The sequence below is a fragment of the Chiroxiphia lanceolata genome, chromosome Z (genome assembly GCF_009829145.1).
Source record: "Chiroxiphia lanceolata isolate bChiLan1 chromosome Z, bChiLan1.pri, whole genome shotgun sequence".
NCBI classification, from domain to species: Eukaryota; Metazoa; Chordata; class Aves; order Passeriformes; family Pipridae; genus Chiroxiphia; species Chiroxiphia lanceolata.
The window spans coordinates 28,707,445-28,723,158 of NC_045671.1; the positions used below are offsets into that span (position 1 = coordinate 28,707,445).

The following is a 15,714-nucleotide window of genomic DNA, read 5'->3' on the forward strand; positions in this document are numbered from 1 at the left end:
ATTTGTCATCTGCGTAAAATTTTAAAATGTATCTTGATGGAATTTTAGGAAACTAAGAAAAGCATCACAAACCTTACATATATCAACAGTGAAATCCTAGTAAAAGAGGAAACAAATGTCAGCTACAGCCATTCAAAAGCTTGCCTTTTATATTTTTCATGATGGCATGGTTCCTAAAATACTAGTCTAAATTCTAATCCATGCAACAGTATTGTGTCAATATGGACTGACTACTATAATAAGATATGGAGCATTTGAGTTTGCCTGAACAGTTCAGTTTAGCATACCTTCTTGCACAGAATAAGAAAAGCAAAGGTTAAAATAAAGGGCATTTTCCCTTTTGCTGTTTTTTTATTCAAATCAAAACCTAAATTAACAAGATTTTTTTTAATTTTTTTTTTCTTTTTTCAACTAACTTTTGCTCATAATTTTATTAATGTGTGCAACATGGTATCAGAAGGTATCAGAAACTAGCTAGAATTTCCTATAGCACAATGCTGTAGGCATAATACTATGGCATCATAATCACGGTGACATTTTATTTCTTACTCAGAAATAACCAGAGCAGTATTGGTATGAAACACAGACTCAATGGGTAACTCCTTATTAGCAAAATTATCCTTTGCTTAATTAGCTATTAGCAAAATAGCTTTTCACAGCCCATTTGCATTAGTTGGACTATTCTGGAGTACTCAGGATCTCTTTATCTACCAGGTAAGCTTGAATGAAAAAAACAAAGCAGAACTGGACTCCTTAGCTACATATCACTTGAAACTGACTTCCTGGCTAAATACAACCTGAATCATATTAAATATAGCTCTGTGCAGGCAGCTAGCTATTTGGGTGACTGCACATGAATGAAAGCAGGAAATTTCCTTATAAGATCTCATTATAAAGTACAGATGCAAGTTTCAAAAGATGAAGATAATAAATATAATGCCATTTACGAAGATCACAATGTAATGTATGTGTACAGCAAGAGCAATTGCAATGTTTCTTGTTACAGAGAAACAAAGGTTTGTTAGTACAGTCAAAAAAAACCCAACAAGCTTAATAATTTGAAAATAGAACAAAGAACTACAATTAGAAATAGGAAAGGAGCATTCTCTAAACAAAAGTAAGTTGTGACAAAGTAATGGCATCACTCCCATCCCAAACTGGCCTAAGCATTCAGCAGTGGCAATTCTGTTCATATCACAGCAAACACAAAAGCCTTATTTTAGTAGTTTGAGTATCAAAAATCAACATTCAATAGAGCTTTTTCATGCAACTTTACCTTAGATGACTGACGATAAAATGGGTTAGTAGTTTTCTGCCCACAGGGAGCAGAAGCTGAAGAAGGGCTATAAAGAGACTCTGGCTGGGGAACAAGAGTTATGAGACAACTAGTAAATAAACTCGCAGCTTACACAGACTCTGCAAAGAGGAAGTTTAGTTTCTAGTGATGCAAGCAACTTATATTAAAGCTCAGTAGCTTTTGTCTGCAATGTCCATGCAGCTTAGTGACAGAAAACTTCCGTGTACTTCTAGGTCCTTTCATTAACGTCCAAAGAATTTTTTAAGAGGTGCTGTATTTCTGCATGCGCTCCTCAGACACGCTGTCAATCTCTAAGAGCTGGTTTTAGTTAGACTCCTACTCTGCCCCCCAACAAATTATCTTTCTTGAGGCTTTTCAAAATAGTTTGTGGACGGCGTGCTGGAGGGTAATTCCAAATCCAAATCGATTTCATTCTAAATGGAAATAATACTTAAATCAAATCTTTGTTCCTAAAGTAGCTGAGATGGCACTTTCAGGATTAAATATCCCATTCCCAAACACCACCATCTTGAACATTTGTTTCATTTATTACTATGTATTGCATCTCTTTCAATATTCTTAATGCTTACCCTTGGTCTGCTTATAATGCTCTGTACCATAAAGACTACAGGATTGCCTGCCTTCCGTATGGCTTCCACAGCTTGTTCATGGCTGGCATCTCTGAGGTCAATTCCATCCACCTGTAATTGGAAGGCCTCATCTTAACATTGCAAGAAGCTACAAGAATCATGAGTCAGTTTTGAGTTTTGGTTAGGAAACTTTGACTAAAACCTGAGCGCAAACCTCTGTTTCTAGTGGAAAGCTTTCTACTAACTTGGCCTAAAGTCCCTCACACACAGATTTGAGATTTCCAAGAGCACTGAAAGGACATTAAATAAATATTCTCTTATTCTTCTGGTTTAAAAACAGGTTTTTCAACATTCTTGGTTCAGGCTCCATTCATTTTTTCCATGGGCAATATAACAAAAAAGATATGATAATCTGAAGACAGTGGTAGTTTTTGCCAAATACTGCTTCCTGTAAATCCTATCTTAGAGAAATCTGTCTCCCGGGACTTTATGAGATTTACAAACAGAAACTTGTTAGGTGCTGTAGAGTCTTTCACAACGGTTTTTGGGGGGAATTTTTTGTTTGTTTGTTTGCTTTTGAAAAGCAAGATAAGACCAATTTTAGCTACTAGGCACTTTCTCCAGAAGTCAAATTTTTAGGTCAGAGCTGAAAAGCTTTCTCTCTTCTAGAAGAAGGCACTTACAAAGGATGGCTAAGGATAAATTTTTGCCTGGTTGTTTTTCTTCATGTCTTCATATATATTAGTGCGTGAAAAAAATTTGTCAGGTAAGAACAATGTTAAGGTGAGGTTAGCATCAGTAAAGTATTCTCACAAGGACCACAACAAAAGCTAGAAGCTAACACAGAAAGGTTATTTGTTAGTGGTAATTTTTGCACACAAAGTTATATGACTTTATATGACAACTTTTTAATTGTCTAACTCTACCTTAAACTTAACCATTCAATGTAAATGAGAGAGCACAAAAAGAACGTGAGAGAAATTCTAAACCTATGAGGAACTCTCCAACTCCCCGTGTCTGAAATACTGTATGCAATAGTGGAGATAAAGCTCAGATATGTCACAACCTGAGAAACTGAAATAATCCATTCAGAAACAGTCACATTAACATAACATTTTAATTTCACTCACCCATTCCAACTTCTGCAATTATCACTGTCAGAGCCAACTGCACTCATAAAAATCCAGTTATTCAAATAAAATGACTATTTTTATTTTGTGGCCATCAAGCAAAATTCCAACTCCCATCTTGTTATAACAAACATCTTGTTATACCAAAAACTGTTCCATCCTATTGAAGAAAGTGCTACTTATACTAAGGTATTATTTCAAGATCCTTGATAGGGATCTTGTAGCAAACAGCAAACTGCAGTTCAGCGCCACTGTGTAAAGCAAGCCCAGTTTGATCCAGAATCACCATCTCCGTCACCCCCCTTGTTAAATTCTTACTGATGGACAGTCAGCTAAGGACATCTAGCAGGATGGAGGGCAGCTCCTAAGAGCCTGATGCTGGAGACAGGATAGTGCCTGACACTGATAATCATCACAGGGAAGACCTATTCTTTCAGCACGTTCATTCTTCAGTATCTTTAAGCAAGAAAGCAAAAGTGGCTGTATGAACACAGGACTGACTAAGTAGAAGAGAAATCTAGATAAATCCTTTCATGCAACACCAATGGCTACCTCACCCTCAGGCATGGACACAAGTGTACTTACTTTCTCAAACATCAAACCCAGATTTCTTCATGTCAGGAATTAAAAAAACATGTGTCTCCCTTAATTACTGCATAATATGCATAAGAATGATGTGATATGATTAAGATTTAAGAGGGAAACAAGCTTGGTATTTATTTGCATGATCTGCACTGGCCATTTCTGTTGCTACCCAATAAGCAATAGTGAAATCTTTTAGCTTCACCAAACTTAAGCTTTTTCCTACACATGCTGGCTTTAAAAAAGGCAGGTTGAACTGCTCACATAGTCAGTCATCTATGCTTCAGGTTAGATATTCAACTTAACAGACAGCTGACTGCACATAAACATCAGCAGATGGTAGCACAGTCTGCATGGCTCAAGTGGTGTCAGCTGGAGCAATTACACAGCTGTCAGCCCAGAACTACAAATCCATCTCAGCGGCTCCTGAGATGCTGGGGGAATTGCAGCAAAAGGCATTCAGCTGGTACCTCTACAATTCGATCTCCAGTTTTCAGAGTTCCATTTTTGCCAGCTGGGCTGTCTTCCAGGATGTGCTTGATAAAGATCCCTCTCATCACTTCTCCATTACTCAGGCGGCTCCCCATCCCTCGTCCTCCAACAATGCTGATCCCCAATGACTTGCTAGGCTCTCTCCAGAGTTCAACCCTGTTGTGAAAAAACAAGGGCCAAAATAAATGAAAATCTGTTGTGATTATGACAATGCTGCACACTGAAGACACCTGGATTTGCACAGTTATTTTATTCTGAAATAACCCTCCTTGCAAAGTTTTGTTTTTCAGTGGGAGTTATCATCTGAATTGCTCAGCAGGTCTGTAATTGAGTCTAGTGTTGGTCACTTTATTTTGGATTCTGATAAAAACTTTGAATCCTTCTATTCATCTCTTCCTTCTGGATCCCAAAGAATCAGCCTGGGATAAGTAAAGATACATTACTAAAACAATCCCAATGGCAGTAAAAATCAACTCCTGCAATGCACAACATACATAATTGCAGCAATTCTGCTGGTTTTTTACTCCTCTTAAAATATACTATGTGTTTCAAAATTTTTAAATTTCATATGACATTTTATTCTGTGCAAATAGATCTGCACTTACTTTCTGGGCTGGTTCCAGTTACTGAAAGCTGCATTTTGAAGTTCACTTTCTTCTCCCTCCCCCTCTTCACGTTCTGGAAGCTCTGGGAGTTCCCTAATGATGAACAGGGACATGCAATTCATTTTTAACAAACTCATATAATGATTAGATTTTTCTGAAAAATTTCATGTACTGAATCACCCTGCCAGCACTAGAATTTGTACACAGGATTCACATAAGGAATTTCTTCTTCAGATGTCTGTTAGAATACATTTGGTGTTTGGAGATTTCCCATTCACTTTTTTCTGCAATGAAGTCGCTATCCACAACCACAGACTAAAAGACTGTGCAATTTGGAACAAGAACCAAATCAGAGCTAAAGGTAATTATTGTTTTCAAAATGGAATAAATAACAACAGCACTTTAAAAATGTTACTGCTTTTGGAGATGAATTTAAAAAAAACCCAAATATTATTAGTCACTTTGAAATTTTGGACTGTAACTGCAATGAATTTTTGAAACTCAAGGAAAGGACAGCAGAGTTAGTTCTTTCCACTTACATTCTGGGAAGACCATCAATACTAATTTCTTATGTTGAAGATACTGAGTATTTGTGGTAACATGTAAATCAAACTGCATGGTATTTAAGAGAAATTTAGGATGAAATGGAATTCAATCTCCTTTTTGGGCAAATCAAACGGTATGAAACAGATCAAACCTTGAAAAAATGTTCAAAAAATTTTCTAGTCAAAGCAAAAATTGTATTCTGAACAGCTTTTTATTGTAATGGCTGCTGGTCTGAAGAAAATCACGCATTTTTCATCTCTTCCAAAACAAAACTTATCTTCCCAATATAAGTAAAGTGTATGGGAAGAGCTGCATCTGAGAGCTCTGTGGGAGAAAACCATAAGCCTTTTGACTCACCTGACAATATGTGATGGAAAAAGTTCAGGTGGCACAGCTCCCTCTGTCTCTTGTCCCAAACCGGCCCTGTACTCATCTAAATTTTCTGCTGGCACATATGTAATACTGCAATAAAATGGGACATGATTAAAGTAGCATGAGGACTGCCGGTCCTCCCTTTGGTGAGTGTGAGGTATGGATATGAGGAAGCCACTCAAGACTACTTCATTGACTTCAAAGGCACAATGCAAATACATTGGGAGTAAGCCGTTATATGAATCCCTTGTGACTTTGCAACAAATATGCATTTATAGTCAAATTAAGTAGCTGAGCAGCACATATATTTCTGTAATTAAAATAAATGGTGCTTGAACAGTGACCAGAGTGTTAACAGAGACAATCCAGCTTCAGTTAAATACAGAGTCCTCAAGTAAAGACAAACACTGAAGGATCTGTGAAGTTTGAGGCACCATTACCACACTAAATGACTGCTGAAAATGTTTCTGAAAGTTGGCTTGTAGGAGGTTTTGTGCTTTCCTGTGTGGTTTTGTATTTATTTTGTCCACAGATTTGGACATATAAATGTGTTACAGCATGCCACCTATGCTCCAGGGAGCAATACCCTGCTCAACTCCTTCCTCCACCCCTTCATCACTTCTAGGCAGTTTGGGACAGTCAGATAGTCATGTTTCACCAATCAAATGACATGCAGACTCTACTCAGTGTTTGAATGCCAGAAACAGAAATGGTCCAATAGACTGGGGAGGAGGAAACAAAAGGAAGGAAAAAAAGATTAAGACATGAAGAATATTTCTTAAAAAACTCCACTCTATAGACAAAAGGATACCATGATATAAACAGGGCTACTTAGATGGCCCTCCTTTAATGATGCTTTGTCTTCTTAAAAGCATCTAGTTCTACAAAAAGCAGCTTATTGTCAGATACAAGTCTACCAAGAAGTAAGGTTAATGGAAAAAAGACAAGGGAAAAAAAAAGTCTGTCTACTCATACATCACATTGTTAAAAGAAAAATTAACATATTTCCCCACAGAAGAGACAGAGGAAAAAAAAATCTGGACCACTTCACAAGGATGTGTAAGCTGCTGAGGAGAGACTCTTTCAGCTCTGAGGCTCGAACCTGGAGGCTCCTGTCTGTCATTCCTTGACTAAAGTTCTCTGTCTGACTGTATCACTTTCCCAAAACCCAGAGACCTCCTGAAGAGGAAAAGTGAACTTCCAAACCCTTACGGAGTCCCAAAATGCAACAGCAGCTAGAGAGAGAAAGAAAGGAGCTGAAAAACTCTGAGTCGTCCTGAGAGCTGAACCAGGATGGAATGCGGAGGAGGTGGCCGTGCCCTCTGCTGCTGCTACCACGCTAGCAAGCTGAGAAAGAGCAGAGGAGCTCTGGTAAGACTGAACCTGAAAGCTGCCTTAAATGCTCTAACCCAAGAGAAGTGAAGGTCTCCAAGAAAAATCCCCTGAAGGCTTGGACTCGGGATTGGAATTTCCACAAAATAAAAACAAAAATCCTGACTCCATACTTAAATCTGCTGCCTCAGAAAAATGAAGGACACTAACCAGTGCCACAAAAAACTGAAATGAAGGAACTGTGGCCTGAGGAGTGACAGAAAGACTTTTCTCTTTTCTTCTTAGACTTTTATTGAAGGAAAAGAGGAATTTAATTCAATGTAAATATATATGTGTGTGTGTAAATAAACCTTCGTAAATATTTTCCCCTTCCCCCAATAACGAATGGTTGTGTTTTGTCTGAAAACTCTCCACATGAAGTGAAGAAGATATCAAGTCCATACCATCGATAAACCCTCTCACAGGGACAATCTGTGGGAGGGGGGCTTGAACTTAGAAATTAGATTCTTGAGAGTTTCAAACCACCACACTGTTACACCCTGACTGCCACTGATTCCCCTTCTCACTGGTTCTCTGCTGGATACAGCAAGCATCAAACAGCAGCTCAAATGAACTTTTATATGACTAATGCTGTCAGTTCAAAGCACTCTACCAAAATTATCCTAATGACCACATTTATTTGTCATCTTTGTCTGTGTCCCAGCATGTTCCCTACCTCCTCTCACATTTACCATATCTAGAAAAGTGCAAAGAGGGTCATTATGAAAGTGCTGAACAGAAGGAACTCCACAGCTCTCTAGTGGAAATTTCTGAAACATCCATATTATCACCAGCTTTTCCTCTTCTTTCAATCTCCTCCAGGTTCTACTTTGGCCCTTTTTTTCAAGCACTGAAGTGTTACTGTGCTTGACACAAAGTATTTTCCTTTTGAAGTGGTGGGAAGTTAGCATACACTAGAAAACACTCAGCAGAAGGTCACTGACTCTTATCTGCCTTTCCTGAGGGCATTCTAGCACTGGGAAAGACTAATGACATGCAGCAGTTATTCTGTGAAGACCCAGCAGTGAAACACCAAGACACAAGAGAGGAAAGAACTTTTAAAAATAATCACTACTACTTCTTAGCCACCTCAAACTCCAGGTGTGTTGAAATATAGCAAAGTGCTAGTACTATGCTCACAAAACTCTCACAGGTCAAATGCTGATGCAGATGCTCCACCCAGTAAGCCCATAAGAATACCTTGCCTCTACAAAAGCTACAAGATGTGCAAGTTGCATTTCAATGTAAGAAAACGTAACATTCATTAAGTTACATTCATCAGTTTCACCCCAATCAAATTCATCAATTTTCACCCTATAAAAACAAGTAGGAAATAATGTATTTTCCCTTGGCAGACAGCTGCAGTAAAATAACCCAGAACTGCAAACAATGTTTCTGCTGACTAAAAGGCTCAGACAATCTCCTTTATGCTAAACTGCAGCTGTTCAAAGTATGGAAAGGAGAATGGCACACTCCTACAGAGGAAAGGGATAAGCCCAGATCCAGCCTGGATGTATACAGCAGAATGTGATCTCTGACAGTACAGTGTCCAGTATCTATCAACTCTTGTCTAGTCCTTTTGTGCAAGGGGCACATGGTAAGCAATTATGCAGGGTGCCAAGATTCTAAGGTAGTAGTAGTCCTTACCTCTCCTATGTCAGCATTAGAGGTCAGCTAAGGGTGAGGCAAACCATGTGAACTCCAAGTTCTGGGATATCCTATTGTTTTATATGATTTAGTAACTGATATTGTGCCGGAACATTTAAAAGGTATGACACAAAGGATGCTCTTAAAGAGCCTCATATGCTACTTAGTAACATCTCCGAAAAGCTGCTTTACCTTCCCTTTCTGTGTATAGCACAGGAGCTAAGGAGAGAAGTTCGCTCCACCATTTAAAAAAAAGGCATCTACAATTGAGCAATTGAATTACCTAATTGATTTCCACAGATGGAATAAAATTTAGATAGTCTCATTGGGAGTTGTTATGTATTAGCTCTTTGGAAAAATACATTATTTCTATTCTAGCACTTAACTGCAGTTTGAATAGTGTATTTTAAAGCACTCAAAGGAACATCCAGTGTGTTTTTAACTGTTCATTCTTATCTACAACTAAATTGCAGTAATGCTTCAGCTATTTCTCAAATATAAACCAGAACAATTGCATTTTGCAAAAAATAGCATAGGAAAGAAAACTAAATTACATGGATCATATACACGAAAAGTTATATGCTGCGTAGTTCACCTTTGTTTCTTGCTCATGATTTCCAAAGTTCAGTTAATTGCAAAGGTTTCCCTACCTGCTCTTTTTATCTAAGCTGTATTATTGATGTGACTGTCCTCCTCACTCTCTCCTTTTGCACGTTATTGTAATGAAAAGTTATACTTAAAAAACCTCTGTCTGCTGTAAATTACAGTTTTAGGAAATATGTATACCAGAAAGTAGTCTTTGCTATGAGGCATTCAACCTGATTCTGCCTTCTGTAACACTTGGCAAGGTCACATTGTATTAAAGACCTTCAATTTACATGAGTTTTTTCCCTGTTAAACATGAGCAGACATGCTTTTCCCTGTACTCATGAGCAGACACTCCCCAGTTATCAAATCCATCACTTGCTGGATTGCTACTGTAGCTCACTTGGAGGTCACAGTGAGGTCTGATGATATCCAGCATCATCCTGAACAGGTCAGCCTGTGACTAGGATGATGAGGGGCCCAGAAGAAGTGCATCGGGCTCCTCTGACCGACTCTGTTGAACCTTGTGCTGTACAGTGGAAATAAAAATCCACTCTGGCACCTGAATGGTTCATCTGCAAAACAGACTGGCAATTGCCTTGATACAGTTACAGGGAAGACAGTAAGAGTAAAAAATGCCAGAAAACAGGGATTAAGACACAGAAAATAGGAAACAAGTAAATTACTGTTTTACTTCTGAGCTGTATTTCCTAGCTGCAAGAAAAGTTGAAGTTCAAGAACTTCAAAGGAAGGTATATGATGGGTTTAACCCACCCTTTCAGAGCTGTATAGCATGAAAGAGAAAGTGTTCTGGTCTTCTTTCTTGAGAGATATAATGACTTCTACCCCAGAGGTATGCACTAGCAACTAAAGCAGTGACAATGGAAACACCAATGGTTGTACATATGAAAGCATCTTGTAAATATGACACTGCATGCAGTACAGAGGAACATTTATCACATGCTTAACAGCCACACGAAACCTTGAAACACCAACAAACCAATTAACGAAGTATGGAAAATGTTCAGGACACATTACTCTAACAAACATTTAAGGTTTACTTTGAACCTCTTTATACATGAAGTAAAATGTAAGTGCCACAGAAAATATGACACTGAGATTAATCCAGATATCAGTACAAAGTACTCATGCCAATTCTAGCAGTGAACCTTGTACACATACACACACATGCACACGTGCTCTGAGCACATCTTGGGTGGCCGTCACAGATAAAATTTAAAAATATTAGCCATAATTTTTTAGAATACAGGTATTTTCATTTCAGACTTAAAAAGTATGCTCCAATCTTCAAGTTGAAAGCCATACATATAAATACGAGTATACACACACACTCATATCCTTTTTTAATAAAAAAATATATATATATACATACATCCACATGTGCAGCCACATGTGCATGCACACACGAACATACGCAAGGAAAGAGAGAATATGTACCTATATCTGGATATATCCCTGACATTACTATTGATGTCATAAAAGCATGGAATGATTTTAGAGACAAGTTGCAACATAGAGCCATAATGAGTGTCTGAATTGCCAATACTCACACATAACAGAGGGCCTGATCATCAGCAGGTGCTGGAGAAGATCTAGAATGTGAAGCATACGATGCAGCATCTTTTTACAATGGTGTTAACAAATGTTAATGTCTCATGCTGAATGTGAGAGGTATATTTATGTAGTTAAAAGTGTGAGCTGCTTTTTTTTTGTCCTTTTTTTTCCCATTCCACCTCTGCTTCATCCCAGAAAGCATCTGCTCTTTATTATTGTCTATTGCAGTGATTATTAACAGGCATGGAAAATGGAATTGCGATCTATATTACTTCTTGATCAGGAATTCATCCCCACACTTCAGTTAGGTGAATTCTAATACACCTCTAGTAATTATCTGACAGATGTTACAAGCAGCTGCTGCTGACCACAAAACATTGGCTATTATTACAGAAATATAAAAGCTCCTGGCAAGGTAGAGTGAGACATGGAACAGAATGCATTCTGGTAAGACCATACATCTGGTTTACCACACATGAAGGGGAAAAAAATTAACTATCCAAATCTCAAGCTCAGAATGCTGGTTCTTGACCTATTCAAAATGAAATTTCCTTTAATAAAATTTAACAAAGCCATTAAATGGTCAGTAATAATGGCTTTGTATTTTCTCTGCAAACACTGTTTGCTGCTGAAATACAGCTTTGACAGTAAAGTACTCCTACTTAATCACTTTTTGGGGGCAACCTGCTAGCCAAAAGAAGCTCAGTCTAAAAGTCAAGGTGCCAATATTGCGATAAGGACAGAGAAGAATGATATCTCGATGGTCACATCTAAGTGGTAGTGCACCCTTGCTTCCCAAGGAAGACACTAAAGAGATCCAATTTAAATATTTGAAATGCTGGCCCTTGTATCACAAATGCTGCAAGGTGATGCACCACATTAGCTCTGAATCGACATATACAGATGCGTGTGTGTGCCTGTGTGTGTATCCCTCCCAGAAAACATGAATTATCAGGACATAATGCTCCTTATCTACTATTTCTGATTTGAGACATTATCCACTCACTTTCAAACCTTATTACAGTAATAAAATGAAGAACATAAATAAAAAAAAAAAACCCACAAAAATCTTAATTAAAAATATGAATAGCATCTGCCCCTTTTCTGCAAAATCTTTCAGAAAGAGGATGTACTTTTCTCTGGAAAATCTGAATATTCACATCTAAGGCAAGATTTTAGTATTTCCAACGTATCTGCAAAAGACTATAAAACAAAACTTAAGTCAAACAGTGTAAAATGCGGCAGCTATAAAAGAATAAGCACAAATAATGAACACATCTGTATTTGATCATGTAACTACAGCACTAATAAAGGACTCCTCATAGAAGAATGGTGCTGCAGCAGTTGTGTATCTAAGGAGATATATACACACACATGCACATGCACATACCAACTGATATCAGTCATGACAGTTAGAATTACAGTTTGGAAGCCTACAATAATAACCAAGGACACATTTTATCAACACTGACTTGTCAGTATATAAATACATGACAACATTGACAATAATGTAATTCACTATATGAGCATACCCCTTTATTTCAACAATATTACATTAAATCATAATCCTAAAGGCATGACAACTATGGGGCAGACAATTAAACCTACAACTCACAGTGAAGGTACTTTGACCACCTGTTCCCAAAATGCCAGGTCTCTTTGAAGTAAAATACTTCTGCAGAAATATGGAATGCCCAGCTGTCCAATCTGAACCGACAGAAATCACAACCACCTGGAACTACACTGGGATTGGGACTGATCTCTTTCAAAGCCACCGTCTTAAATAAGTAAAGGCTTCTATTACCCACAACTCCATGAATCCCATTTGTTTATCTGACCCAATCCATGTTACCACAGGTCTGAGAAAACCAGCCACTAGGTTTTGAAGTTGCAAAGCCAGCATTGGCGTGTCTACAGCACCATCCACAGCTTCAGGAACAAGCTCATTTCTAGATGCTGCATGAGGGCAAAGTTAACTCCACAACTAAGACAGCAAGAAAGAAGTGTACTTTAAGGCAGAGTTAAAATTCTGCACATTGTGTGAACTTGAGAAGAAACTTTCTTATCAACTGGGTATCTCAAAACTTGTATTAATTACTACACATTTAAAATAGTACTCCCAAGAGCAGATATTTATGCACAAGAGCAAGAGTTTCTTTCTATATACTGATAAAAAATTGGAACTGACTTCAGAAAACAGGGTGTTTCTGCTGTTTGTCACAGATGTACTGATATGTTTTAAGCATTATTTTTCTGCATTAACATCATATGTCATACTTTCTGTCTGGCAGTCAAAACCAAAACTCACTATAGAGATCAAATGAAATCACTTGTGCAATGGCCAGGATAATCCTCCTTTAAGAACCACAAACATCTTGAGGAAATAATTATTTTCTTTAGAAGAGTAATGAATGCAAAATTCTGACTAACCCCATTCTTTCAGTAAAACCATGCAGAGCAGTAATGATGATGCTTACTCATGACAGTAATTTTCCTAAGAACATCCAAAGTCTCATACAAGTGATTTTATCTTTGAAATTCATGAAAATGTAATCTGAAGGTGAATTATCCAGCTGAAGCTGTAACTTAAAGGTAAATTCATGTGTAAGAACATACAAAATTTTCACTTAAAATATTTGCATAAATAATCAATTTTCAATTATTAGCTTTTTCCTACCACAATTCAACATCTGGCTTTACCTACTTTATATCTGGTCCAATGAGTGAATGCCGTCTCAGCATAGCCCGGGCTTGTGCATTGGTTAAGTTAGTGGTTGACTCTTCATTAATGGACAGGATGCAGTCCCCCACACCAATCCGCCCATCACGACTGATTGAGCCTCCATGGATGACGCTGCGAACTATCATTCCCAAGCCATCTTTATTGGAGCTTACTGTCATCCCTAGAGTGAAAACACATGAAACAATTAATGTCTTTGAGCCTCAGCTCTGGGTGCCAAGACAAGGAAATGAAACCTGGGCCACAGGGGAGGTAAAAGTCAGTCAGCCAACCTGCCAATATCAGCAAGCCTATAAATGTTGCTCTTACTCTCCCTTGCATTTCTTCTATCCAACAGGAGACAGCAATTACAAATAGCAATCATAGTACCTTTACTTCACCTTGTTGTCATTTCACATACTAGGCTCTTCATAAAAAAATTAAGACAGTGGAAAATTTAAGCAAAAAATAAACAAAAAAGGTAATGAAATTGCTTCAAATTCACCTCTTGTGATGGTTCATCGAGTTTATACGTTTCAGTTTAGTTTATGATGATTCTCTTTGGGAAGAAGGTGAAATGATTAAACAGTTAATTAGGAGCACAGGCCCAATACAAACACACACTTATTTTCAACAGAATGCCTGAATCAGATCTCACTGAGATAGCGACTGCCTTACCACTCTCCTAGGTGGGCCACAGCTTAGGCCCATAAGTGTGACCTGATTTCTGTGAGAGTCTGCGCTTTGCTTGTGGATACAGTCCACTATTTGAGTTACACCACGGTCCCACCTGTGGCACAGCAGGATTCCAGTTCTCTATATTTACAAATACCCTTTAATGCCACTTTCTTCTCACTAATGGGAAATGAGACAGATATTCTCTCACCGCTCCTTCCCCAGGGGGAACCCACAGGGACTTACTTGTGCTGGGCTTCACATGTCTGTGAATGTTCTTACATGCATGAGTTGTCACCGTTACTTGCAGGGCACTTGGTGGTCATGAAATAAACCCTGATAACAGTTTCAGGAAAAACTGTTCTTCACTAAAGCAGTGGAAAGGCAGCTGTAGGGTCAGGACCCTTAAGTCTACCCAGAGGACTTCCACTATCTTACTACTGCCAAGCATGGTACTTTTCTTTGTGCACTAACATGAAAGTTTTCATTTGCTAACAAGGTAAAGCCACTGAAATAAGAGCATCTTATAGAGGAATATCTATTGGAGAAGGAGGCAGTGACTACCCCACTGGGTTCTCCTGGTTTCCAATATAATACATCAGGCTAGCAAGCACTGAGAGTAAAGCTGTACGTCTGCAAGTGCTTACCTTACTGTCCAGACTGTGAATGGACAGAAGATGATAGCTACCAGAGAAAAACCTCCAAGAATACTAACTAAATAAATTCCAACAATTTATATACAAACATGGCTACAGAAGACACAGTCTGAACTCTTTATTTTGTGAACTTAGACTTGGGAAACAGACTGGTTGAACAGAGTTTATAAGGCAGCTGTTAATTCCAGGCTACCCAGGCTCAGCCAACCATACAAACATCTGACTGTATATTTGTCTCAGAAAAAAAATAAAATACTGTAAACATTTAAAGAATAACCACAATTCAGATATTAATTTGTGGGGTTTAGGGCTCTTTTCAGAAAATAAGAATCTTTTAATAGTGCTAGTTCCTCAAATCCTCTTGCAGTTGAGATCAACATAGTTGTCTAAAGTATGAGAAGGTAGCCCTGACTAGTAAACTGCTCAGTAATGTTCTTAGACATAGGAATACACGTACTTCGCTACTTTGGTATGTGGAAGTCAAGGTCTAACTTTGGAAAAACTGCAAAACCCATCTTCATGATGACCCTTTATATAAACTGCTGAAAGAATATGGTGTTACTACTGACTGGAGTAGTAACACCATTTGTATGTATTATTTGCCAGTTAATAATGTAGGTATGGACAGGTGTAATTTAGAGATGAGTGTATCAGATTTGTAATACAGACACAAATGCCACTGATTTATTGCCTTGCTACTAGAAAAAGCAGAGGCAAACTGTATATCATCTACTCCTCAGGTCAGTAACATTACAATACTAAGCACATCACAGGTGCCATCCTGGGGTGAGTGCCCCATTTTTTACATTCACATGTTCCTTCCAAGAACCATCTCTTGACAGATCTGCTCATACAGATTTTACTCAGTCAGA

The 15,714-nt window shown here is 38.1% G+C and overlaps 1 protein-coding gene across 25 annotated transcripts in view; it reads right to left on the minus strand.

The window, feature by feature from the left end:
* Positions 1–15,714, minus strand: part of MPDZ (multiple PDZ domain crumbs cell polarity complex component) — a 110,174-nt gene that overhangs the window by 42,030 nt on the left and 52,430 nt on the right. For 10 of the 25 annotated variants that reach the window (XM_032675119.1, XM_032675102.1, XM_032675116.1 and 7 more), the window contains 8 exons: positions 13,497–13,695; positions 10,789–10,830; positions 5,600–5,704; positions 4,697–4,789; positions 4,070–4,247; positions 1,888–1,998; positions 1,277–1,360; positions 73–96 (listed from right to left, as the gene is read on the minus strand). In XM_032675119.1, the coding sequence (XP_032531010.1) occupies positions 73–96; positions 1,277–1,360; positions 1,888–1,998; positions 4,070–4,247; positions 4,697–4,789; positions 5,600–5,704; positions 10,789–10,830; positions 13,497–13,695 (836 nt within the window). The remainder of the gene's footprint in view (positions 1–72; positions 97–1,276; positions 1,361–1,887; positions 1,999–4,069; positions 4,248–4,696; positions 4,790–5,599; positions 5,705–10,788; positions 10,831–13,496; positions 13,696–15,714) is intronic. The other 15 variants (XM_032675124.1, XM_032675105.1, XM_032675103.1 and 12 more) reach the window with 6 other exon arrangements.